Source organism: Onychostoma macrolepis, chromosome 07 (genome assembly GCF_012432095.1).
Source record: "Onychostoma macrolepis isolate SWU-2019 chromosome 07, ASM1243209v1, whole genome shotgun sequence".
NCBI classification, from domain to species: domain Eukaryota; kingdom Metazoa; phylum Chordata; class Actinopteri; order Cypriniformes; family Cyprinidae; genus Onychostoma; species Onychostoma macrolepis.
In genome coordinates, this window is record NC_081161.1 from 45945134 (window position 1) to 45970394 (window position 25261).

Here is a 25261-nt window from a genome sequence, read left to right on the forward strand (position 1 = left end):
CTAAAAACAGAGTCAAATGTTGTACTTAAAATTTGTCTTTTAAATATATGCATGTTTATGTTTCTTTAAGCTAAAAGGGTGAAAAGACAGATTGTGAGATTTGCAGTGACATCCGCTGGATTTCTGAATGAATCTGCAGTGATGGAGGCCATAGAGAAGAAGGTGAGATGAACCTTGATTATACTGCATGTATCTGAACATCAGCAGACTGATCTCGTTCACTAATCGCAGCTGAAATCTGCTCTCCAGATGAGTCAGATCCTCTCAGATCAGCGGACGGACTCAGGATCCAGCGTAATGTGGAGAGTCCAGTCTGATGGACAGGTCTTCCAGCGGCAGGAAAGCCACGCATGAGACACTACACCATTCACTGCTGTCCTTTTCAACACTGCTATGTTTAGCTTAAAGTCTTTATCGGTATTCTTAGGACTGGAAATTTCATGTCATTTAGTGTAAACTTGACAAACATACACTGTAAGAAATACTTGATTCACATTAATCTAAATCAAAAAGAAATAAATTGCATGATTTCCTTTACGACTGTGTAAACCGATATTGCACAAGGTAGAATGACATCAATACTGTTGTGTTCAATATTAAAATATCTGCAAATCCATTTTTATTCATTTATTCATTATTTCATTTATTTTCATATTCATTCTGTTCCTGACTTTGTCTCATACTGTATTTTAAGCTTGTCTATTCTGTACAAAGCAAAATGTTTTTTTTTGTTTTTTTGTTGTTGTTGTTGTTTTTTTCTTCTCCTAAATATGTATTATTTATGCCTTTTGGAAAGCATGACAACACTAACTTATCTAGCAGCTAAAACGGCCATGATAAGCATCAAGATTGATACGGTTGATTTTACAGTAGAAAGTGATTGTTTACTGCCCTCTTATGATAAAACAGAGAAAGTGCCTAAATTATGAAGGTTAAAAGATAGAAATAGGAACAAGACACGAATTCTTCACCATAACCAAAGAGCTGGATGCCAGGTGAATCAATGCTGAGATTATATGGCATTTAATAACTTTCAGATGTGTGGCTCATGATTCTGAAATGCATTTAGAAATGCCATTGTAGTCTTAGATAAGCATCCGGGTTATTAAAAATGTGTTTATTCCCAAAGCTCTCAAATTGCAGGGTGATGATTCTAATAATAAAGGCGGAGAAGATTATACTTAATTTGCATGATGGGTAAACATCAGCATGCAAGGTGCCTTAAATGCAAACTTTAAATCCTAAAGTGTTTGCAGTGCTTAGATTCTGAACAAGTATCAAGCTCGTGCGCGCATCGCATGTTATTATTGCATTAGTTTATGCGGTCAGTTCGTGTTTTGATGTTCTGTCAGGGTTCAGATGAGTCTCTCAGCTGCCAGCATTATGACATGTGACCTACCTGAGCTCGACAGGACAGGTAGGTTCACATAGTTTCGCTCAGTTGAATGTCTAAGGAGGCGCGATCGAGACTCAAACGCACCTGTTGCGCGACGCAAACGAGGCGCTGCGTTCATTTTAATAACAAGTTTGGTGAGAGCTTTCTTTCTTCCACACGTTTCCCGTAAGCCAATTTGGAAACCTCACAGCATACATGGTAAGTTTGTTTCATAAAATGCTTCAAACAGGCAGAATTAATTAAATGGCGAGCTGCATGAAGTGTTGTTACAGCTAAACAAAAACACAACCGCGCACGTTTCTTTTATTATCAGTATTTCTACTAAATACAGCGGATGTTGAGCTTACAAAGAAAATGTCGCCAGCTAAAACTGCTGCAGATGCTGACGACTTTGAAAATGTGGAAAATACGGTGTTTGAGCACTGATGTTATTTGTAATAAATCTGAGAGAAATTCATCGCATTTATTTATTTATTTATTTATTATTTCATGTGCTCGATTGTCATTAAAATAACTCACAGGCTATATTATAGCTTAATTTAGCTCCACATTATGTATGGTGACTAGAGCACATGTGTATGTCAGCATTGACGTCAAGTATTTTGACTTTCTATGCGTCGTCATGCTTACATCGCTGAAATATGAATATACTGCTTTTGCAGCTCTTCACGATCAGACGATAAGCACCATTTTAATGCAAGACACAACCCTAACACTAACAGGTGAATCGAGTAAAAAATATTTAACTAATAGATATTACCATATTTCCCAGTTGATTGATTGCATTAATATTTGCAAGATTTATTTTTAAATTTTTTAATTTTTTTAATATACAAATAAACTAAGTAAAGCCAGCAGGTCCAAAATTATTATTATTTTTTTTTGGTTTTATTCACATATTGGAGTTAAAGGTTTTTACAGAAGGAATTTTGGATTTTTCCGCCATAAATCAGAAAATACTGTCAACATACAAAAACAAAAACAAAAACATTTTCACCATGTTTTTAGGAATACGATGTTTTATATCTATAATGAGGCCGAATGATAGATGTAGAAACCCTTCTATAAAAACCGTCAGGATATAGAGAGGTATAAAACTGTATGTTTTGGTGTATGTAAGTGCTGCTAAAATGGAGAAACAAACTAATTTATAGAGAAAAATGGCCTTTGAAGATATGTACTGTAATTGAAATCACAGATGCAAATAGATAAAGTGCAATGCAATCTGTCTCAGTTTCTATGGCTTGTTTGTTAATGGACATTATCGAACCTTATTCCATTTACAGGATGGCGATTCGCTGTTTGGTGTCTCAGGTCTGATTATGGAGGTGAGATTCTGATTAGCTTCATCTAGATTGTGTGATTTATTTATTTATTTTTCTTTATTTAAGAAGAATTCACTTCTCTCTTTTTGGATATCAAAGTCGAGCCAATCCATTTTACACAGCTCATAAAACTGAATTTGAGTTGTGGATGCATGGAAGGATATTATATATATATATACTGTGTATATATATATATATATATAGAGAGAGAGAGAGAGAGAGAGAGAGAGAGTATTTGGCGGTACTGTGCAAGTCATGCCAATAAAGCGAATTTGAATTAGAGCGAGAGAGAGAGAGAGAGAGAGAGAGAGTGTATTTGGCAATACTGTGCAAGTCATGCCAATAAAGCGAATTAGAGCGAGAGAGAGAGAGATACTTAGATGTACAAAGTAGAGGCTATTTATATGTGTTTGCGCTCTTTATCCAGCCTAAACTCTTTCATTTTGATGTTTCTCTCCTCTAGAATGGGATCAGCAGCACCTCCTGGAATCCTTTTTATTCAAACCCACAGGTATCAGAGACCATTCAAAACTTTACTGTCAGTAAGATTTTTAAAGAAATTAATACTTTTATTCATCAAGGATGCATTAAATTGATCAAAAGTCACAGTAAAGACATTTATAATGTTACAGAAGATTTATATTTCTTAAAAAATGCTGTTCTTTTGAGCTTTCTATTCATCTGTGAATCCTGAAAAATAAATGTATCCCGGTTTCCATAAACATATGAAGCAGCACAACTGTTTTCAAATGTTTCTTGAGCAGCAAATCAGCATATTAGAATGATTTCTGAAGATCATGTGACACTGAAGACTGGAGTAATGATGCTGAAAATACAGCTGCGCATCACAGAAATAAATTACACTTTAACACATATTCACATTGAAAATAGCTGTTTTAAGTTATAAAAATACTCCACAGTTTTTATTGGATTTTCGATCAAATAAATGCGGCTTTGGTGAGCGCAAGACACAATCTTACTGAACCCAGATATTTTAGATTGATTTGTTTCCTTGCATACAATAAAATACTTTGATTCTCAGAGTGCAGTGAATGCAGATCGAGATGCTATTAACACAATCAGAGAAAACCATGCTTTTCAGGTGAGCTTGTGTTTCAGATCTCAGCTAATCAAAGCACTGAAATCCTGCCGTGTCCTGTTGAATGTGTTTGTTTTTGCAGGACTACGGTGTGAAAACGGTTGGCGAGGAGAACAATGTGTTACCGAACGTAAAGAGTTTAACCAAAAGCAACGGCATTCATCAGACGCCTGAGTTTCCAGACGATCCTTTCCCAGCTCCAGACTGGGTTTTGTTTCCTACACCTGAGTTTTATAAAGACGACACACCGAATGGGTTTCAAACCTCATCAGCATCAGGCGTTTGGGGTGAAGAGACGGACATTTTCCAGCCTTTTAAAGAGAAAGCAGACCCTGACGTGACACGCAGCAGCTCAGCCAATCAGAACTCAGAATCCTGCCTTCCGGCCAATCAGAGAGACCCTCTCCTGGATTTCGTCCTATCCAGACAGAAGAAATTCCAAGCCACGCCCTCCCCAGCTTCATCATCCGATCCTTCCAACGTTTTCCAAGAAACATCCACTAAAACGAACGGTTTCTTCGAGACTTCTTCACTATCCACATCCTCTCTGTTCGTCTCTAATTCCAGCCCAGCATCTGATGATATCTTCAAGACGTTCTCGTCCACCGCAGGAGCCACAATCTCCGACATCGAGGCATTTGATCCTCTGTTTAACCCTCAGAATGAAGTTCAGTCCAAACAGAAGAGCAATGATCTACTGTTCACCCGTCAAGATACAAAACACGACATTGGTATTTCCCATGATGCTTTGCAAAATGGAGTCGTTCAAGAGACAACACCGTCCACAAACATCTCAAATGAAGACCTGGTGAGAATGTCTTTCAATTTAGACCAAATGTTTTTATTCTATATGTGTAAGTTTTGAGCTCATGTATATTTGTTGTACTAAATTAGCATTCATACACATATGAGTGTTATTTTAGTATCTCTAAGATCCTGTTAGGGTGAACTTGGGTAAATTGGGACACTTTGCCATCGACTGGAGAAACTTGTAAAATTATCCTGGATTAGCCCTGTAATTGTATTAATATTTTGAATTAATTGTATATTTATTTAGTTATTATAGTTGGTTATATTTTTATGTAATTGTATTGTGTGTTTTGGGGATTTTTATTTATTTATTATTAATTTATTTTTCAGTTCCTAGTTTTTAGTACTTTAAGTTAAACTAACTGAAAATGAGTTTGTTTTATTTGATTGTTTTCTATTTATTTTAGTAATCATTTTTAAATTAGTTTTAGTATTAGTTAACTATAATAATCCTGACGCGCATATATTCATTTAAAATGCACAGTCTTGCTCTTCCAAATGAAAATATTATTGAACCTGTTATATTAGTTTTGTTTTCTGAATTATCATTCAATTTAAAGTTTTAGTTGATTTTAGAAAAAAAATAATAATAAAATACAATTAATATAATATATACAATAATTTAATAAATAATTATTTAAATAAACAAGTATTTATTTATTTAAAAGTATAGCTTGCTCTTCCAAACAAAAATATTATTGAGCCTGTTTTTTTTTTATTTTCCAGAATTATCATTCAAGTACTTTGTTGCAAGTATAAGAACATGCACATGTTACATGTACTTACTATTATAATAACAATAATTTATGCATAATTACATGAAAGTAACTCTAAGCCAAACCCTAATCCTAACCATATAGTAAGTACATGTAGTTAATTAATATTACTCAGTAACCCAAGTATGTATGTATTTATGTATTTATTTATTTTAATCTTCCAAATGAAAATATTTATTATACACTGTGTGCAGAATTATTAGGCATCAATCTTAATAACTACTATTGATTTTGTATTTAATCATTTCTAAGTTATATATAATTGTCCATGAAGGCTGAAAGTCAAAAACTCCTTATTTCAGGTGTGCTGAATTATTAGGCAGGTTTTCTTTTACAGATAAAATGAGCCAAAAAAAGAGATTGAACTCAGAGTAAAAGTAAAAAAAAAAAAATAATAATTAAATGCCCACAAGAAGGATGCAATACTAATGCAATAATAGAATTAACAAAGTTAAGGCATGACCATTGGGCAGTGAAATGCTCATTGGGTCAGCAGGGTCAGAAAAAAACAGGTGGAGAAGAAAAGACACGTTAACTGCACAAGAATTAAGGTGAAGAATTAGTTGAGAAACCAAAAGGAATCATTTAGTCTCCAGCGCCATCATTTTCCAGAAGTGCAACCTTCCTGGAGTCTCCAGAAGTGCAATGTGTCAGGTTCTCAGAGACCTTGCTTGGGTATAAAATGCTCAAAAATAACCCTCACTTAATAAGAATAACATGCTGAAGTGTTGTGAAATACATGAAGACTGATTTTGTATAGGCTTTATGGACAGATAAGTTGAGAGTGACTCTTGAAGGACCAGCATCACATCCTCTTGTACCACTGTTTGAAGAATTGATCTTCCAGAATCTGGCAGTAAGTTTTAGGAGCTCATTTTAGTCAATCCTGCAAGACAGACTTTTCAGGATAGGAGATGGAATAAAAATGAGCTCCTAAAACTTACTGCCAGATTCTGGAAGATCAATTCTTCAAACAGTGGTACAAGAGGATGTGATGCTGGTCCTTCAAGAGTCACTCTCAACTTATCTGTCCATAAAGCCTATACAAAATCAGTCTTCATGTATTTCACAACACTTCAGCATGTTATTCTTATTAAGTGAGGGTTATTTTTTACCCAAGCAAGGTCTTAATTCTTGTGCAGTTAACGTGTCTTTTCTTCTCCACCTGTTTTTTCTGACCCTGCTGACCCAATGAGCATTTCACTGCCCAATGGTCATGCCTTAACTTTGTTAATTCTATTATTGAATTAGTATTGCATCCTTCTCATGGGCATTTAATTATTATTATTTATTTTTTTACTTTTACTCTGAGTTCAATCTCTTTTTTTGGCTCATTTTATCTGTAAAAGAAAACCTGCCTAATAATTCAGCACACCTGAAATAAGGAGTTTTTGACTTTCAGCCTTCATGGACAATTATATATAACTTAGAAATGATTAAATACAAAATCAATAGTAGTTATTAAGATTGATGTGGTTTGGAATTGGTAAAATTTTCTTGGCAAAAAAATATGACCATAATATCAACTTGCCTAATAATTCTGCACACAGTGTACATATAGATTTTTGTCCAATAAAATGCTTTCTAGAAAGTTTCAGCAGGAAATATATCAAGAAAGAAAGGAAATTTGTGCTCATCAGATCATTTCTTGGGGTCTTTATTTCTCCCCCTAAATGAAATGTGAAATGTTTTCTTCTCGTAGATGTTCAGGAGGCGTCCGCCCAAAGCTGCTCCTCGCAGTAAAGCCCTGAGGAGCCTCCACCAGCCTGCTGCTCTCTCTCAGGTACTGTAGATCTCCTTCAGCTTCCCTTTCACACCTTTCATTTTCTGCATAGTTTTCTGAGGGAGATGAACTCTAGCTGGTGTTCATCGACAGTGTCTGATGTTGTTTGATGAATATTCACTTTTGTGCTGCCGCTCGTTCTTGTGCTGATCAGATCCAGATGCGTTTCTCTCGCTTTTCTATTTTCTTTTTTTATTGCTGCAATACCTTGTAAACGCAAAAAAAGCATGTAAACGCAAAAGTTGAATTTGTACAAATATTGTACAATACTGTACAAATAAATACATTTACAATATAATGTGTATCTACACAAAACAAAATTACTATGTAAAGAGTTTTTTGTTGTTGTTTGTTTGTTTTACATCTAGTTGATTTAAGTATTTGATATTGCTATATTTTGTATAAACTTAAAGGTGTAGTACAGAGAGAAATGCAGGGGACATGAAGAGCAAGCAAAAATTATATTTATAAATAATCATTTTTAATACAAATAAATGTAGTTTTATTTATATGTGCATTTATTTCTAATATTTGTTAATAATAATAATAATGTGTGTGTGTGTGTATATATATATATATATATATATATATATATATATATATATATATATATATATATATATATATATATATATATATATATTAATAATAAGTGAAAAAATTAATAATTTGATAAAAGATAATAATTTTTTATTAACTATTGTAAAAAAAATTATAAATAAATAAATAATATATATATATATATATTACAGTTGTACTAGCCTTCACGTCCTCTTAAATTACCCATTTCAGAATGAAATTTTAATTCATAAATGCCAGAATTCAATTAAAATAAAAACAACGTGAAGTAAAAATGTCCCATATTTATTTATTTATTTTTTTCTGGTTTTGTTGTGCACAATCTATCAGTGCACATTATTCCAAAAGAGAAAGTTACTTATTTTCATAATGTTTTTAATATTGCAATAATTTGGTCCACTTTTAAAAGTCAGGCTATGTGCGTTTAGTTAATGGACAAACAGTCTAATCAGACACTGTTGTAGGTAAAGCAGCCTTTTGAAAACCTCATAAGTAACCTAAATAGTTCGCCTTAGTTCAGTGATCATGACAAATCATGAACATTCATTAGTCAAAAAATGTCTCACTCTGATTCTGACATGAAACACCCAGTTTTCACAATCCACCATGAAATCACATGTCTTTTATTTACATCACTGAATGTTCTTCTCCGGGTTGTTATTGCATGTTTGAATCGACAGCAAATGCTGGGATGCTTCACGTGCCGTCTGTGTGTTGATATCTGAGCCATTAGAGTCCAGATGGATGTGTGAAATTATTGTGAAATTATTGTGAAATGATTGTGAAATGTTTGACGCTGTGATGAAATGTGTTGTTATGATCAGATCACGCCGACTGAGACCGAGAGCGATCTGCAGGTGTATGAGGACGTTCTTCTCATCGGTCAGGTGTGTTTGCATTCCACTCAGTGGATATATAACTATGATTTTATTTTATTTTTTTTTTTGTATTATTATTATTTTTGTTTTAAAAAAATAATCATAAATAAATAAACTCTGTAAATAAGAGGCATTTCTTAAAAAAAAAAAAAAAAAAAAGGTAACACTTTACAATAAGGTTCATTAGTTAACTACATGAGTTAACATGAACTAAGAATGAACAATACTTCTGCAGCATTTATTAATCTTAATGTTAATTTCAGCATTTACTAGTGCATTATTAAAATCACAAGTTGTGTTTGTTAACATTAGTTAATGCACTGTGAACTAACATGAACAAACAATGAACGACTGTATTTGTATTAACTAACATTAACAAAGATTAATAAAGAGGGTAATGAGTGTATTGTTCATTGTTCGTTCATGTTAAGTAATACATTAACTAATGTTAACAAAAGACACCTTATTGTAAAGTGTTACCAAACAAATACTGCAGGCATGTTGGAAAGTCTCCAGAACATGTTTTAATTGGACTTTTATGTAATAACAAGGAAAAATGTTAAGTAAAAAGAAAATTTTCTGAAACACCCTCATATGGATTCATATTTCTTCAAATGGAAAACAAATACTCCAAATACATGCTCCAAACGTGCTTTACAGGAAAGGTGTGTGGAGGACTGGCCTGAACACAGTCCAGAACTCTCTTCAGAATGGAAACCTGTAAGTTCTTATTATCAGAAACATACACAGCAGACCGGTGCAGAAACACACTGAGACCTTCTCTGTTGCAGGCTGGGAAGATCAGGCTTCGGAGAGACTCTATGCGGGTGAGTCACAGCTCTGTCTGAATGCAGATCGGCGACAGTAAATCTATTGAAATATTTTTCTGAATTGAAATAAAGCTGAAATAAAATGTTATATTATTAAATATGTAAATAATAGATGAACAACTTTATTCCAAGGCAACATGTTGCTTTAATTAAAGTTCAAGTACTAAAATTACAAACTGGAAATGAAGAAATACTAGAACTTAAGCTAGTGCTAGTATTATTAATATACTATTATAGTTAATATTTTTAATTATTTTTGTATTTGTATTTTTTTTTTTCATTTAATTTTACATTTATTTTTTGCAATTTAATTAGTTGCATTACTCTGTATAGTTTTTTTTTTATTAAGTTTTAAGTTTATTTATTTATTTTTTTTAGTTTGAACTATTTTAACATTTGTATGGTTTTAGTTGATGATAATAACTCTGACTGCAATAAAAAAAAAAAAACAATAGTGCTGTCAAACGATTAATCACATCCAAAGTAAAAGTTTTTGTTTACTGTATGAACTGTATATATTACGTTTATATATTTATATATAATATAAAATGTAATAATATAAATATATATATATATATATATATATATATATATATATATATATATATATATATATATATATATATATATATATATATATATATATACATGTAAATATTTTCAAAATGCATACTGTATATTTGTGTATTTATATATATACATAATAAATAAACACAGTGTACACGCATATATTATGTAAACCAAAACTTTTATTTTGGATGCGATTAATCGTTTGACAGCACTAAAAAAAAAAAATAAATAAAAAGTAATAATGCAACTAAAACTGACAAAAGCACATAACAAAAAAAGAAGAAAAGAAAATCTAATATATGAGTGATAATAAAACAAATACTACTAATAGTAATAATAATAAATAAGTGATTAAATTATTTGATAGTTAAAAAATGTTACATTTGAAAACTGATGATAAATATGCTCAATTAAAAACTGAAAATATAAAAATAAAATCCAATATAAGAAATATTAATAAAAACTCTAATAGTATAATGTATAAATAATACTAAACACTGATGTAGTTCAAAACTTCTCACAAAGACACCCAAATCATTTAACAACAAAGTGTCATTAAAAGTAAACATTGAATTGAATTGAATTGAATTTTATATTAAATAAATAAATGTTAATAAATAAATATATATATATATATATCACTGTAAAAAATGACCGTGATTTTAACGGTAAAACTGTGAAAATTCTACAGTAAAAACCTGTTAAATGGTTAAAGGTAAGTTCCCCTAATATATACGGTGAAAAACTGTAATAGACATTTCAGACAATTTTACGGTGAAATACCATTTTTGGAAGAGTAAATTGACGTTCCCAGAATTCCCTGCGTTGCATTTCAAACTTTGATAAGAAAAAACTAAGAAGAAACAGTTATTTCAGTTATGTTTATTAGGGTTGTATGTTACATCTAATGTATTTAAATTAATGTTTATTGCATTGATGGTGTTTAGTGCTTGTGTGAATGACACTGTGCACCTTCTATATATGTTTTTATTATTATTTAAAAGCTGCTTGTGATGGGCTTTGGTTCATCATGTGGCTTTCTCATCATCACCTGCATTTGGTGGTTATCAGTGTATTTCAAAGGTACAAAACAGATTTCAGTACTTCAATAGGTTGGTATATTTACATTATATCAGTTAATGAAATTAGTTAAAACCGTAAAACCTAAAATGTTGCTACCGTATTTATTACAGTAGAATTCCGCCAACCACAGCTGCTGGTTTTTTACAATAAATTTTATGGATTTTTTTTTCCAGAATATATATATATATATATATATCTTTGCTGGCAGTAATTCACCTCAAAAACACTGTGGTCGACATATTTATCCTCAATGCATTTATTATTTATATACATTCTAGATTATTTAATGTAATCTAGAATGTATTTGCGTTTAGCTTTTTTGTAGATGTTTTGATGTATTTCTATGTGAAATGTGTTAAAGCACAGAAAACGTTAACAAACAACAATGTCCTGACAGCTGCTCAGAACACATGCTCGCGTTATTAAATCTCTTTCATAATACTGTTGACTCTGGCAGATTGCAGACGCGTCTAATGGAGGCGGTGATGGGACGGTGAAGAAGAACGGGAAGCAGGTACGACGTGAATCGGTGAACTCAGCGTGATTCTGATGGCGTGTTTGTTCTTCTTCATGTGTTTGTGTCTCTGTTGATCTTTCAGACTCTGGGAAGGAAGCTCAGACACTCGCTGCTGATCAGGAGGAGCTCGAAGGTAAGAAGGGTGTCATTTATCCACTGCTACACCATAAACAATCTGCGTAAAAATGAAACGTGTACTGGGAATTTTCTATCAGGACATTACCTGTTTAGGAACAATTCCTTTAACATGGAAACCAATTTCTTCCACAGCATAAAAATATTAAAAGTGTGATTGTCCATTTTTACCTCACAGTTCTGACTTCTTTGAGTCTATATGTCACAAGTAATAACTATCAATTGTGAGATACAAACTTAGAGAAGCTTGCTTCTGCCACAGTGAATGAATGAATAAAATTGCGACTGATATTTTTCTAGAATTGCGAGAAATAAACTACAAATTTTGAGAAATAAAATCTGAGAAATAAACTGTGAAAAGAAAGTCTGAATTGTACGATACAAAGTTGCAATTACCTTTTTTATACTTTTATTGTGTGCCGGAGATAAGCTTCCATACCAATGTAATGTAATGAAATAACACATAAAAGTCAATATCTGTGATTTCAGGATAAAATTGGAGATGAGGTGAAGAGCTCAGAGACGAACACAAACTCACTGAATCGAGCCTCAAAGGTGAATATAATCCTCAGATAATAAAAGAGCATCACATGTCAGTGGCAGGGGTTTGTTTGGTAGATCTGCAGATCATATTCATTCTTTCTGTAATGATTTCTGTATTGTGTTACAGCTCTTTGACGGCACGGATGAGTTTTTCGCTCCAGAAGAAGATGAAGAACACAATGAAGCTGCCGAGTATAAACCCGTATGAAGCTCTTTATTTCTGAATCATGATTGTTTCAGTGATTTTCATGTATTTCATAGCAGATGTTTTTTTTTTCTCTCTCAACAGAAGAAGTCAAAACCCAAATTTATTACACACCGCAGAGGCTCTAAGGTAAAACATTACCATTGCAGCCAATAAATGATGTCTTCTAATTGTAATTGAAATTTTTTTTTTTAATTAATAAAAGGTATTACCTATATAATATTTATTTCATAAAACAATGAATGATCTTTTTTTTTTTTTTTTTTACTTTTCAAATAATAAAACAATTTTAATAATTTTAATACTTTATAATTTACAATAAATGTTTGATTTTAAAATAATTTATAAATTATTTAATTAAAAAGAAATAAGTATATTATATAAAAGTTTAATAATTTATAAATATATAATGTACAAATTTGTAATGTATACATTATAATAGAAACAATATATAATGTATTATAGAAATTGCAATATTTAATAAATATAAATTTATTTTATTTTAACTACTTGCTTAACCCTAAGACGAAAGGTGGCTCTTTTTCCAATTTTGGACAAAACTTCTAATCATAATCATAATAACTAATCATAATAACAAGCAGTTTATATTTTCATTGAACACTTTTAGTGATGCTTCCAGATAAATGATTGTTAATAAATATATTACATACAAGAGGCTTGTTCTCGTAAATTGTATAATTATTGGCCGATGGGATAATGATTTATAATATGTGTCATTATATTGTCAAGCCAACTGTAACGTATTATAGCTTAATTGATGATGATATTAATTTACGTCTTCAGGTGAAATCTGCTGAAGCTTCCGCTAAAGTCCCTCCAGACTATAAGGTTTGTTTAGAGCGACTCTGTACTTCGATGATCAGTTTATCATTGTTCGAGATGAGCAACATTTGAACTCTGAGCACGTTTAATTCTTTAATTAGGATGATTTAACGTCCTCATGGAAACATGCAGATCTCATGGCTTTGGGAGAGAAGAAAGCTGAAGATGTGGACTGCAAACCGGTACAAACACACACTATTATGAATAAACTAATAAACTAAAATAATATTAATAAGCAATTAATATTAGATTTTTTTTGTATTATTTATTTTTCACAGAAGCAGAAATTCAAGCCTCCTGTGCCACGCCGACCATCAAAGGTGATTTATTCTGTGTTTGCATGTTTATGAGAAATGTAATGTGTGCTTTAATTTGAAAGCCTGGATTTTAAATCCATAAACCAACAGGAACCTATTCTTAAAACATTCTGGAATTACATTACACAGGAGAATTCAACGTAGTTTTAATCTTCATAACTCTTATTTTCATCTTGACTAAAACTAAAATTAAAATGAATAACTACATAAACGTGGATTTAAATGAATAAAAATGACAAAAATAAACATGCAACACAATTACTAATACTTTAAAATTAAAATGAAGACAAGATAAAAAATATGAATGAAAACTATAATAGGATCTAATTTCTGCTGATTTCTTCAGGATATGTCTGCAGTTGGTCTGAAATCGATGAATGGTCCTCCTCTGATGGAGGCAAAGGTATTTTCACAGGCTTTTTGCAGATATTTTTAGCCATATAAACATACGCTGAGTAAAGACAGACCAGAAAAGATAGGAACATGATGGACAGAACGAATATAAAATAAAGTGACTGGATTTTTCAAACTTATTTGAATCTTAAAATATGCTGTTATTTGAAACTGTGTGTGTTATTTGCAGTCCTTCTCCAAAGATCCCTTTTTGGAAGGAGATGTGGATCTTGGCGCTGCGGTCCATGACAGTCATCAGGTGAAACAGTTTTCTTGTGTTGTTTGTTTCTCTGACAGACAATGATCTCTGTCACACACACACACACACACACACACACACACACACACACACACACACACAGACTGACTATTGTTATCTGCCCATGTGATCTCCGCGTGACAGCCATGAGTCAAAGCATTCCTTCCAAATCCATCAAAGAAAATGTGCAGGGAAACACATTAAAGAAATTCAGTAATTCAGTGCAATTCAATTCAATTAAAAAATAAAAAATAAATAAAAAAAATGGCTTAAAGGAGATTAAATTAAATTAAATCTATAAGAGATGAATCTGTTGTATATAAATTATAACCAATGAAAACATATAGTAACTTTTTCTTATTCACAATTGTGCATCTTTTCCCAAAGCAGCATAGACTTGTGAACTAAGTCCATGTTTCTAAAGTTTTACAAAAATTCATGAAGTTTTGATGTAGTGAATATACACACACACACACGTTTTTTGTGAAAAGTGGGGACATCCCATAGGCGTAATGGTTTTTATACTGTACTTACTGTATGTGCTATTGTCCTACACCAACCCTACACCTAAACCTACCCCTTACAGGAGACTGTGCATTTTGGTGGGGGCATAATGTCCTAAAAAGTCACCTTCTCCTTTTAATACCTGTCATACCCTTGTCATTATACAAATGTATGTCCTCATTTGTCACAAAAAACGCACGCGCACACACACACACACACACACACATATATATATATATATTTACATTTAGTCATTTAGCAGACACTTTTATCTAAAGCGATTTGCAAATGATGATAATTGAAGCTATCAAAACAAAAAGAAAACAAGTAGATAGAACAGAAAATAAACGGAGAGTCCTAGTGTTTCAGCATCAAGTCAACAAATAGTCAATAAAATAGAATTAGAATAGAGAGTGCTAGAGTTAGAGGGTCAAATAAAGATGGAAGGGATATATGAATGCAAACTTTAAAAACAAGCATAGAAATGGATATTGTAATTTTATTGTCATTGTCAGTGCAGGTGTGTCCAGCAGATGGCATTAGTGTGTGACGATTGAACAGCTTCAAAACACTGAATCAATGAATCAAAGTAGCTGTTAAAGTTCTGATTTTAATTGAGTTCAGCTGAATCACTCCCACGAGAGACGACATTACTGTATCCATGTAGAGTAAAAATGCTCTTTCCACAGCGCTGATGTCTTCAAAGACTAACACGTATCGTCTTCTGCTGTAGATCACAGACCTCGACACACATCTGGATGATGATGAGAGAAACACGGAGGAGACTGATGGACAGGTAGACATCTTTCTGATTTGTCTTTCATTTTTCATTGATGCATTGTTTTACTCACTGTTAGCATTACTATAATATTTTCAGCAGAAACCGAGAAAGAAAGTGCGAGTTAAGTTTGTTCCTCACAGAGGGTTTGTTATCGGTTTATCCAGGGTGAGTTCTGCTTTCTTTCTATCTGTTCAAACTCTTCTCTGTGTGTTTGTGCTATGAATTGTGCATATAATTGATAGGTTTTGTTTTCTTGTGTATTTGCTAAAAGTTTGACAAGTGAAAAAGAATGTCAAATTTACAGGAAAAAAACGTGAATTGACGTTCCCAAAATGCCCTGCGTTGCATTTCAAATTTTGTTTGAATTTGATGTTTTTTCTTTGAAATAACTGTTTCTTCTTAGTTTTTTTTTCTTATCAGTTATGTTTATTAGGGTTGTGTGTTACATCTAATGTTGTTAAATTAATGTTATTGCATATTGCAAAATTTTTACCGTAAATTTTACGTATTTTTTTTTTACTCTTTTACGTTTTAATTTTTATTTCTCTTTACTGGATATTCTTTTCTTTTTTTTTAAGCCAATTTAGTGTAGAAATTTGGCAGTGTTATTTTAAAATCATTGATATAGTTTAATTTTGTTAATAGTTTAAAATAAATTGTATTTATATTTACAAATTTAGTTTTTGTTTGTTTTCATTTATTTTTTTTATTTTTTTTTTTTATTAGTTAATTACAAAAAACAAATGAGATCCACACACGAAACACGAACTGCTCTTCATAAATGTATTGTCCAGAGGCCACGAATACAGTACAAAAAGTGCAAAGAGTGCGAGAGTGCCTTAACCTGGCCTGTTTTTTGTGTGCGGATCTCATTTGCTTTTTGTTATTTACCATTTTTGGATCTACGCACCTCCATAGGATTTGATGCACTCTATTGGAGTTGGGCTACGCTTTCTAGTCTCTTCAAGTTTTTATTAGTTAAAAAATATATTGTCAAACTTTAAAAACAAGCAAAAATATAACATTTCAGTAAAGAAACATTGAGCTAAAACAAAAGATTCTGAACTGCGTTCAAGGATGTTGTATATATATGTTGGTTTTTTTAATATTATTTAATTTAAACTTCTTTTATTTCAAGTGACATTTATTTTCTTTTAGTTTAAAGAAGATATCAAGCGTCATGAATGAACCAGATCTCTTTGAGGTTTTAGGGATTCTGTTTCATGTTTATTTTGGCAGATGTTCATCTGTGCATTTCAAACACATTAGTATAGTGTGCAGCAGTGAGTATTTACAGTAGATCTGCGTGTTACAGGACAGTGATGACTCTGAGCTGAAGAGAGCTTGTGGATTCACTCCTCATCCAGATCTGAAGGTTTGTCCGAGGCGTGCAGATATTCATGAAATCCTCTGCTTTGTGTCTGTATGTTTGACATTAACTGTGGTTGTAGGATGATGAGGGGTTTGATGATCTGAAGGGAGCATTTGGTTACAAAGCTCACGAGATGAAGGTAGAGCAGATGTCTACATGAGAGCATGGGTTTGATTTATCTGTCTGTTCACTGATATCCTCTAATATATCTCTTTTTAGGAAGACGCAATACTCACAACTGAAGCTGGACGGAGTTATTCACCCAACAACATTCAGGTTCAGACTCTTTATTCTCACACAATCTCATATCCTGCTCACATCTGGAGAGATTATAGCTTATATGTGACTCTGGGCCACAAAACCAATCATAAGTGTCATAATGTTGAACAAATAATCTTTCCATTGATGTATATTGTATATTGTTTGTTAGGATCGGACAATATTTGGCTGAGATACAACTATTAGAAAATCTGGAATCTGAGGGAGCAAAAAAAATCTAAATATTGAGAAAATCCCCTTTAAAGTTGTCCAAATGAAGTTCTTAGCAATGCATATTACTAATCAGACATTAAGTCTGAATATATTTATGATAGTAAATTTACAAAATATCTTCACGGAACATGATCTTTACTTAATTTCCTAATGATTTTTGGCATAAAAGAAAAATGGATAATTTTGACCCATTCAATGTATTTTTGACTATTGCTACAAATATGCCTGTGCTGCTTATGACTGCTTTTGTGCTGCAGGATCACATATGACTTGTGTCTTTTCTAGAGTTCATATTCTAACGGCTTTATGGGTCCTCCTTCATGGGATTCAAAGGTAAGAAACAGCACTAATTGTTAAACATAGTGCCAAAAACAAGAGTCAGAGATCCTTAAACAGGCATCAGTGCTGCTCATTCGATGGGTGTTGATGTTTTTTTTTCTCTTCAGGCGTCTGATCTGGAGACGGATCTCCATAAAGCCTCGGATCTCTTCACACCGTCGGACAGCTATGAGAATCATCTGGAGATGACAGACTGTCGGCCGGTGAGCTTTCAGAAAGCTCTTATGATCGCTGTGACGATTTTAATAGCATTTTAATTTTGTTTCTTCACTGTTTGCGCAGAAGAAATCATCGAAGTTTAAAGTCCCTCGCATTCATCGCAGACATTCAAAGGTAAACCATCAAACTCAGAGCCGAGAAAGAGATTATTTTAGTTTTAGCAATTTTGTTGTATGTTCTTGTCATTTTTATTCGTTTTTGTTTTAATTTTATATTTTACACATTTTTATTTTTATATCTTTCATTTTCATTTTAGTTCATGTCTTAGTAATTTTGTTGTATTTTTTGTCATTTTTATATATTTTTTAATATAATAGTTTGTTAATATTTTGAATTCATTTTTATATCTTCCATTTTCATTTTCATTTTAGTTGTAGTCCACAATAAACCCCTAGCTGTAGATTGCATACTTTTGGTTTATTTCAAATATTCTAACCATTTATTGAACATTAAATAATCTAACAGTAATTGATATTTCTTACTTAAAAGAGCAACTGAAGCAAACACAAAGTTGACAGAAAGCACTGATGTTTGTTTGCTAGAGTATTGAAGACCCTGAGATCAAGCCGAGCAAAGATCAAGACGCTTCAGAGGTGAACAAACCTGTTTGAAATATTTGTCAAAATTTCACTTCATCTCATTTCAAAGGAATGTTCTGGGTTTAGTACAGATTTTATGTACATCTATCTCACGTACGTATTTTATTAGTGTGATACTGTTGTTGATAGGTTTTTCTTTCTTTCTAAATTAGTGACAAGCCAGAATTATTTTATGCAGTGCTGATATGCTAATTAGTTTTGATTGTAGTCCATTTCTGATTATTTTCCCAAAGAATTATCTTTTGTGTTGCAGATGAATAAGCCTCCTCTTCTTAAAGTGCCGCCGCTGTCCCATCGAGACTCAAAGGTGAGGGACGGATTCCTTCTGAACTCACTCTTTAAACGTCAGGATTTTGATGCTATTGTTATTGGTGTCTCCAGAGCTTTGAAGATGACGAGTTCCCTCAGAAGGGTGCAGATCTGTTCAAGGCGGGAGACGTGGAGCTTGCGGAGGACGCCAGCTGGGAGGAATACACGCCGGTAACTTTATCATTTCATTTTCATGATTTGCTGTCGTTCACACAAACACGTTTGACACGGAAGGTTCCTCTCACGCAGGATAATAAACCACAGAAGCCTAAAGAGACTGACACACATCACAGAGGGTCAAAGGTGAGTGTGTGCGTTTGTCTTAATCGACAATCGACTCATTCACTACACCTTCATCTCATATCTGTCTACCTGCTTTTCTCAGACTAAAGACATGAAGGAGTTTCCTGAAGAGTTTCTGGATCCTCCAGGAGCCACGTCTGGAGACTTTTACCTGTCTGATGCTGCTAAGGTACATATCCAATATGTATACATACGTTACCATTTCAAATCTTTGAAGACTGCATTTATTTGACCAAAAACAGTAAAAAAATATGAAATAATATTTCAATTTAAAATAACTCTTTTCTATGTGAATATCTGTTAAACTTTAATTTATTTCTGTGATCAAAGCTGTATTTTCAGCATCATTACTCCAGTCTTCATTGGCACATGATCTTCCAGAAATCATTCTGATTTGCTGCACAAGAAACATTTCTGATTATTATCAATGTTGAAAACAATTGTGCTGCCAAATATTTTTGTGTTAACTCTGATGCATTTTATTTTTCAGGATTCACAGATGAATAGAAAGTTCAAAAGAACAGCATTTATTTGAAATAAAAATCTTTTGGAACTTTATAAATGTATTTACTGTCACTTTTGATCACTTTAATGCATCCTTGGTGAATACAATTCTATATGCATATTTGATTACATGTATGTAACATATGAAATATGACCTAGATAATCAGACACGATTTTCTGGATATGATTCTTGTTAATAAAATGTATTAAATTGCTATTCATTTCTCTGGTCTCTCTGTAAGGCTGAGTGGATGTCGGCTCAGATGGACATGAGACGACTGACAGTTCAAGAGGAAGAGCAACAGCAGGAGGAAGAGGATGATGAAGGGGTCAGTCGGACCGAAAATAATCATGTTTACTTTATTCCATTCATTATGTCTGTAGATTCTGTTTATGCTGCAGTATGTATTTGGGTTCATTTCCATTCACTTTCTCTCGATGTGATTTTGAGTCTGTTGTCATAAGTGTGTGTTTTATTGGCAGGACACTGACAGTCTGATGGAGTGGTGGAATACAGTGGAGTGTGAGTTCATTGAATCATTCATCAATTCACCACACACACATCGGATCTGAGCTGTTTAACATTCAATCTTTGTGTTTTCAGTTTGGGATGAAATGCCTGCTAATGAGACGATCAGCTCTAAAGAAGAAGAGACCATGTAAGACTTCATCAATGATCTTCATACTAAAAAAAAAAAAAAAAAAAAAAATTTCTTCCTCAGTATTTTTGTCTTGTTTTTCATTTTATCAGTGATTGATTGATTGATTGACTGGATGGTGGAAAGTGTCTATACACTGTTTAAAACAAACAACAACAAAAAGACGATAATCTTAATAGGTAGCCTATCTCTCGTCCCCCGTTTAAATATCTAAACATTTTTGCATCAAGATACATTTACTGAAGAAGAAAAAAAAAAATTAATTTAAGTTTTGTTAATATCAAAATTAAGTGCATTTTTACTTTACAAAGAAAAATAAGCTTAATTTGAGGGCAAAACAAGGTTATTTTTCTGACCCAATATTTTTTCTTGTTTTGAGTAAAAACTATATTTCAATTTTTTATTTTTTTTTTCTCTTTAGAAAACAGTCGGTTTACTTCTCAAGTAAATGCATACTGATTTAAGAATGTAAAATGTACAAAACACATTAAAAGATAAGAAGTCTTGTTTTCCGAGAAATGTATTTTATGCTCATAATGAAAACAAATATCTGCCAGTTGAGTACAAAAAATAACTAATTCAAAGCGAAAAAAAATCTTTTTCTGATTTTTTTTTTTTTTTTTTTTGAAAAACATTGTATTGTAAAAGGGCAGCAAATTTTGCCCACAGATGTTGACCAGAATAAAGTGAGTTTATGATTAAAACATGATGCACTGGCAGATACTTGTTCACACTTAATTTTAGTAAAAAACAAGACTTATTATCTTAGTTATTTGCATCTTAAGTAAATGTATTTTTTACATTTTTAAATAAAGATACATTTACTTGAGAAGTAAGTAAATGGACTGTTTTCTGAAAAACTAATTAAAATTTAGTGAGTTTGTGTTTAAAACTAAAAATGTCTGCCAATTGGGTCAGAAGTCATTTTGCTAAAGAATCGTGATTTTATCTGTAAGCTACTGGAAAAAAAAAAAGACAAAATACAAAGTAAGATAATCATTTTTTGCAGTGTAGCGACACTATCCACCATAAAACCAATCACTCCAGCATTGGTAAACCATCTCACACCTCCAGGTGTCTAGTCTTGGTCCTGGTTTTAAGGGTCTGGTCTTGACTCCATCTCTGCTTTAAACTATCACACAGAAGCCAAACACTCAGTCTTCATGAAGCCGTTCTCTGTCTCCTGTCAGATCGTTTAAAGCGGTTGCTGATAAGGTCCACCGCGGTCTCCGTGTGTATCTGAAGCTCTTCATGGAGCGCGCCGAGCTCCTCTACCAGCACGTGCTGATCTTATACGGCATCGCCGACGACCTCAGCAACTTCCACCACCGTGCTAAAATCGCAAACATCACGGGAGGAACGACCAGCGCGGTGGGAGGAGCCGCGGCCATCGCTGGGCTGGCGCTGGTTCCCGTCACGTTTGGAGTGTCCATCATCATCTCGGCCATCGGGCTGGGCGTCGCTACAGCGGGCGGCATCACGGCCGCCTCCGCCTCCATCTCAGACACCATCAACAACATGCACGTACGTATATGTCGAGCGCTGAAGTACAGCCGTGGCCAAAATTACTAGAACACTAGTATTTTCAGCAGCTAAAAAATGGTTTTAAGTCATTTATTTCTATCTTTTGTTGTAGTGTGTCCGTAGGAAATATCAGTTTACATTCCCAAACATTCATTTTGCCATTAATTGTAATAATCCAGTCAGATTTTTGTGCTCCACACATGTAGAGATCTGATCTGATCATCTTCCAGTCTGTCTGGAATGACATGAAGAAACTGAGATAGACTAAATCCAGAAGAACTGTGTCTCCAAGACGCTTCAAGAAAGCTACCTGCAAAGCTGCAGTGCTGTTAACAGTTTTAGGCACTTGTGTAAAAATGCTGTAAAATGAGGATGCTGTCATAAATAGATTTTCTTTATCAATTTACTCCTATTAACTATACTAAATCAACATTTGGTGTGAGCATTCTTTGCGTTTAATGCAGCCTTTGTCCTCGGTGCACTTGAGCAGAGTTTCTCAGGAGCTTTGCAGGTCGCTTTCTTGAAGCAGAGACACAGTTCTTCTGGATTTAGTCTCAGTTTGTTCTGTTTCTTCATGTCACTCCAGACAGACTGATGATGATCAGATCAGATCTCTTTGTGGAGCACAAATCTCACTGGATTATTACAATTAATGGCAAAAACTGATATTTCCTACTGACACACTACAGCAAAAGATAGAAATAATTGATTTAAAACATATATTTTTTTTTAGCTGCAGAAAATACTAGAGTTATAGTAATTTTGGCCGCCACTGTACATATGCACCTGTTGGATGATTACAACATTTTAAGATCCAAAATATGCCTTTTCTGCCATCTTAGGTTTATGTGGGTCTTAAAGAGGTCTTAAAAAGTCTAAACTTGCCCTTCCACAAATTGAGGCCTTAAAGGGCCTTTACAGGTGCAGAAAGTTTTGAATTCATAAATGTATGGCATTAAATGTTGCATACACTGCACAAAAATGAATAACTTCTTCAGTAATTTTGACACGTTTCCCGATTAAAAAAAATACCTAAACATCCTTAAATCAACATGCATTTACCTGAGATGCAACAAGAACATATAAAGTCTTGCTTTCTGAGAAATGTAACACAATTAAGTTAGTTTATGCAGAAACAAAAACAAATGTCTATCAGTGAATTGTCTGTCTCTGTTGGCAGATATTTGTTCTCGTTTTAATCTCAAACTCACTTCCTTTTGAAACACAACTCAGAAAACAAGACTTAAGTCGTTTTGCTTCTGAAGTAAATTCACTGAGATTTTAACTGGAAAACAAGACTCAAATAGGAAGATTTGTGTTCCCCTTAGTTTTGTCTTTTATAAATGTCTTAAAATTGCCTTCATAAAACCTACAGAAACACTGAATAACTGATTTTGTGATATTCAAAACACTGCATTGTAAAACTGCAATAAATGTAATGCCCATTTGACAAACAGGCAATGCTTTGCTGAATCATTATTGATATTACTGTTTAACTGTAGTTTAAAAGATGAAACTACAGTTTCTTAGTACAGAAATATATTTGCATGTACATTTATGCATTTTATCCAATAAAAATATGTTACTAGTTCATGCATTACCAGGGAATTTAACCCATGACCTTTGTGCCATGCATTACTGCTTGAACTAAATGTTGAGTGAATATAAACACTGTGTAAATAGTAATACTTTAAGTAACATTAATTAATGGGATCTTATTATAAAGTGTTATCATATATTTAAAAAAATAATAATATATTTAAAATATTTTCATTTATTTCAAATAGCTATACTTTAAATATTTTATGTAATTTGAAATGTTGAACTCTCTCTTGTTTGAATGCAGGACCGTAAGAAGATTGAACTCATCATTATGGACTACGAGGCCCAGCTTGTGGAAATGCAACGCTGTTTGCAATTCATCATTGAAGGTCTTTGTCGATTGCGCTCTCATCCACTGCTGCGACGGAACAACTACTACACCGGTGACTGGGAGGTACGACGGGCCCTCCAAACCATCAGCTTAGTCAGTGACCCGGTAGATCGAGCCGAAGAAATAATTAACCACACGCTGGCCAAGTTAGCCAGTCTTCAGAAAGGAATAGACAAGTACTTCACTAAAGACTCGAAAGAGGTGAAGAAGGGCTGTAAGAAGGAGGTGACGGCTGAAGTGCGGACCCTGGCCAAACAGCTGCACGAAGGTTTAGCGGAGCTCAACTCCATCAGAGAACAACTGCTCGACGCAAGTGGAAACATCTAGTAAATGTCAAAGTCTTGGTTGCAGCTGTCTACGCTCCCGTTGGTTGTTGCTGCAAAGCTTTGCTGCTTATTTGCATAAAACGGAATGGCGATTCTCAACAAGTTCCACCTCTCAGTGAGATTAAATGAAGTCCAGAAAGAAATCCATTCAGCACGCGTCAATGATCTACAAGATTCCTCCACATAAATATTTTAAGAGACTAGTAAAAATGTAAGCGTGACGTTTTCCAGTTTGAACCTCAGTTTCCATCATGATTGGTGTACGACCTGAGAACAGTCTAGAACAGCCTGTTTTTATGTAACACAGCGCGGCATCATTCACTTCCAGGTATTTTTAACTGTACAACCCTGCTAAAAAAAAACAATAGAAGCCCAATAGAAAACATCACAGAAATTCCAGTAGTTTCCATTAAAATACCATTATGAACCATTAGCTTTTTCCAGTAAAACCATTACAAAATTCCTTTTTCCAATAGGATTTAACATCCCACCAATAGAATCCATCACATACCAGTAGAGACCATTATAGTTTCCATCAAAACCAATACAATTCCCATTATAACCATTGTGTTTTGGGCAGAGTTCTGTTGTTTTTTTTTTCCAGCAGGGAAAACAACTGGTGATGTTGCTTCATATTGCAAACTAGCACTTCTTATATTTTAAATCACTATGGTATTCATAAACTTCTCCACTTTGTTACTTTTGTAGTATTTTACAGATGAATCGGAAGTCTAGCACGTTCAGATTCAAAATTCATTCACGTTGCAAAATAAGGATATGTTGTCAAAAATTACACCACTATGTATTTGTATTGTACAACTGTACAGCTGTGGTCACAGTTTGTGGTTAAACTCTAGTTTTTGTTCACAATCGTGTTCTGCATATATGCCACAGACGGATTACTTATAGCCTATGTCCTAAGAGATTTTACGCTTTTGAAGAAGTGATGTGTTTTAATGTAACTCTTGTTATATGCTCTTGTTTTGCACATTAACAACCCTAAAGCTGTTCAACCCATCTTCATTGCTGTAGGCTATTGCACAACATCATGTCAAG

At 33.3% G+C, this 25261-nt stretch overlaps 1 protein-coding gene across 5 annotated transcripts; it reads left to right on the top strand.

Moving 5' to 3' along the window:
* The first annotated feature begins 1365 nt into the window (after positions 1-1365).
* Positions 1366-25239, top strand: si:cabz01007807.1 (uncharacterized). 5 transcript variants are annotated; one of them, XM_058783027.1, is made up of 37 exons: positions 1366-1594; positions 2683-2724; positions 3185-3232; positions 3764-3823; positions 3903-4628; positions 7109-7189; positions 8593-8655; positions 9307-9366; positions 9438-9473; positions 11587-11643; positions 11729-11779; positions 12271-12336; positions 12452-12526; positions 12614-12658; positions 13334-13378; positions 13474-13554; positions 13651-13692; positions 14036-14092; positions 14273-14341; positions 15579-15641; positions 15726-15791; positions 16942-17001; positions 17078-17137; positions 17218-17274; positions 17776-17823; positions 17937-18032; positions 18112-18162; positions 18591-18641; positions 18901-18954; positions 19029-19127; positions 19206-19259; positions 19342-19428; positions 20006-20092; positions 20247-20286; positions 20368-20422; positions 21613-21946; positions 23793-25239. In XM_058783027.1, exons 1-37 carry the CDS (start codon positions 1592-1594, stop codon positions 24204-24206), a joined length of 3483 nt encoding a protein of 1160 aa, XP_058639010.1. In that variant the 5' UTR covers positions 1366-1591; the 3' UTR covers positions 24207-25239. The 5 variants fall into 5 exon arrangements, with proteins under 5 accessions (XP_058639010.1, XP_058639012.1, XP_058639011.1 ...); XM_058783026.1 differs by having other exon boundaries at positions 1367-1594; positions 15723-15791; XM_058783030.1 differs by having other exon boundaries at positions 1439-1594; positions 3771-3823; positions 15723-15791.
* The last annotated feature ends 22 nt before the right edge of the window (positions 25240-25261 follow it).

Coding starts and splice junctions, on each gene's coding strand:
- si:cabz01007807.1 (XM_058783026.1), top strand. Junction 9,474..11,586: donor TTCGGAGAGACTCTATGCGG/GTGAGTCACAGC, acceptor TGACTCTGGCAG/ATTGCAGACGCGTCTAATGG. Junction 20,423..21,612: donor TCTAAAGAAGAAGAGACCAT/GTAAGACTTCAT, acceptor GTCTCCTGTCAG/ATCGTTTAAAGCGGTTGCTG.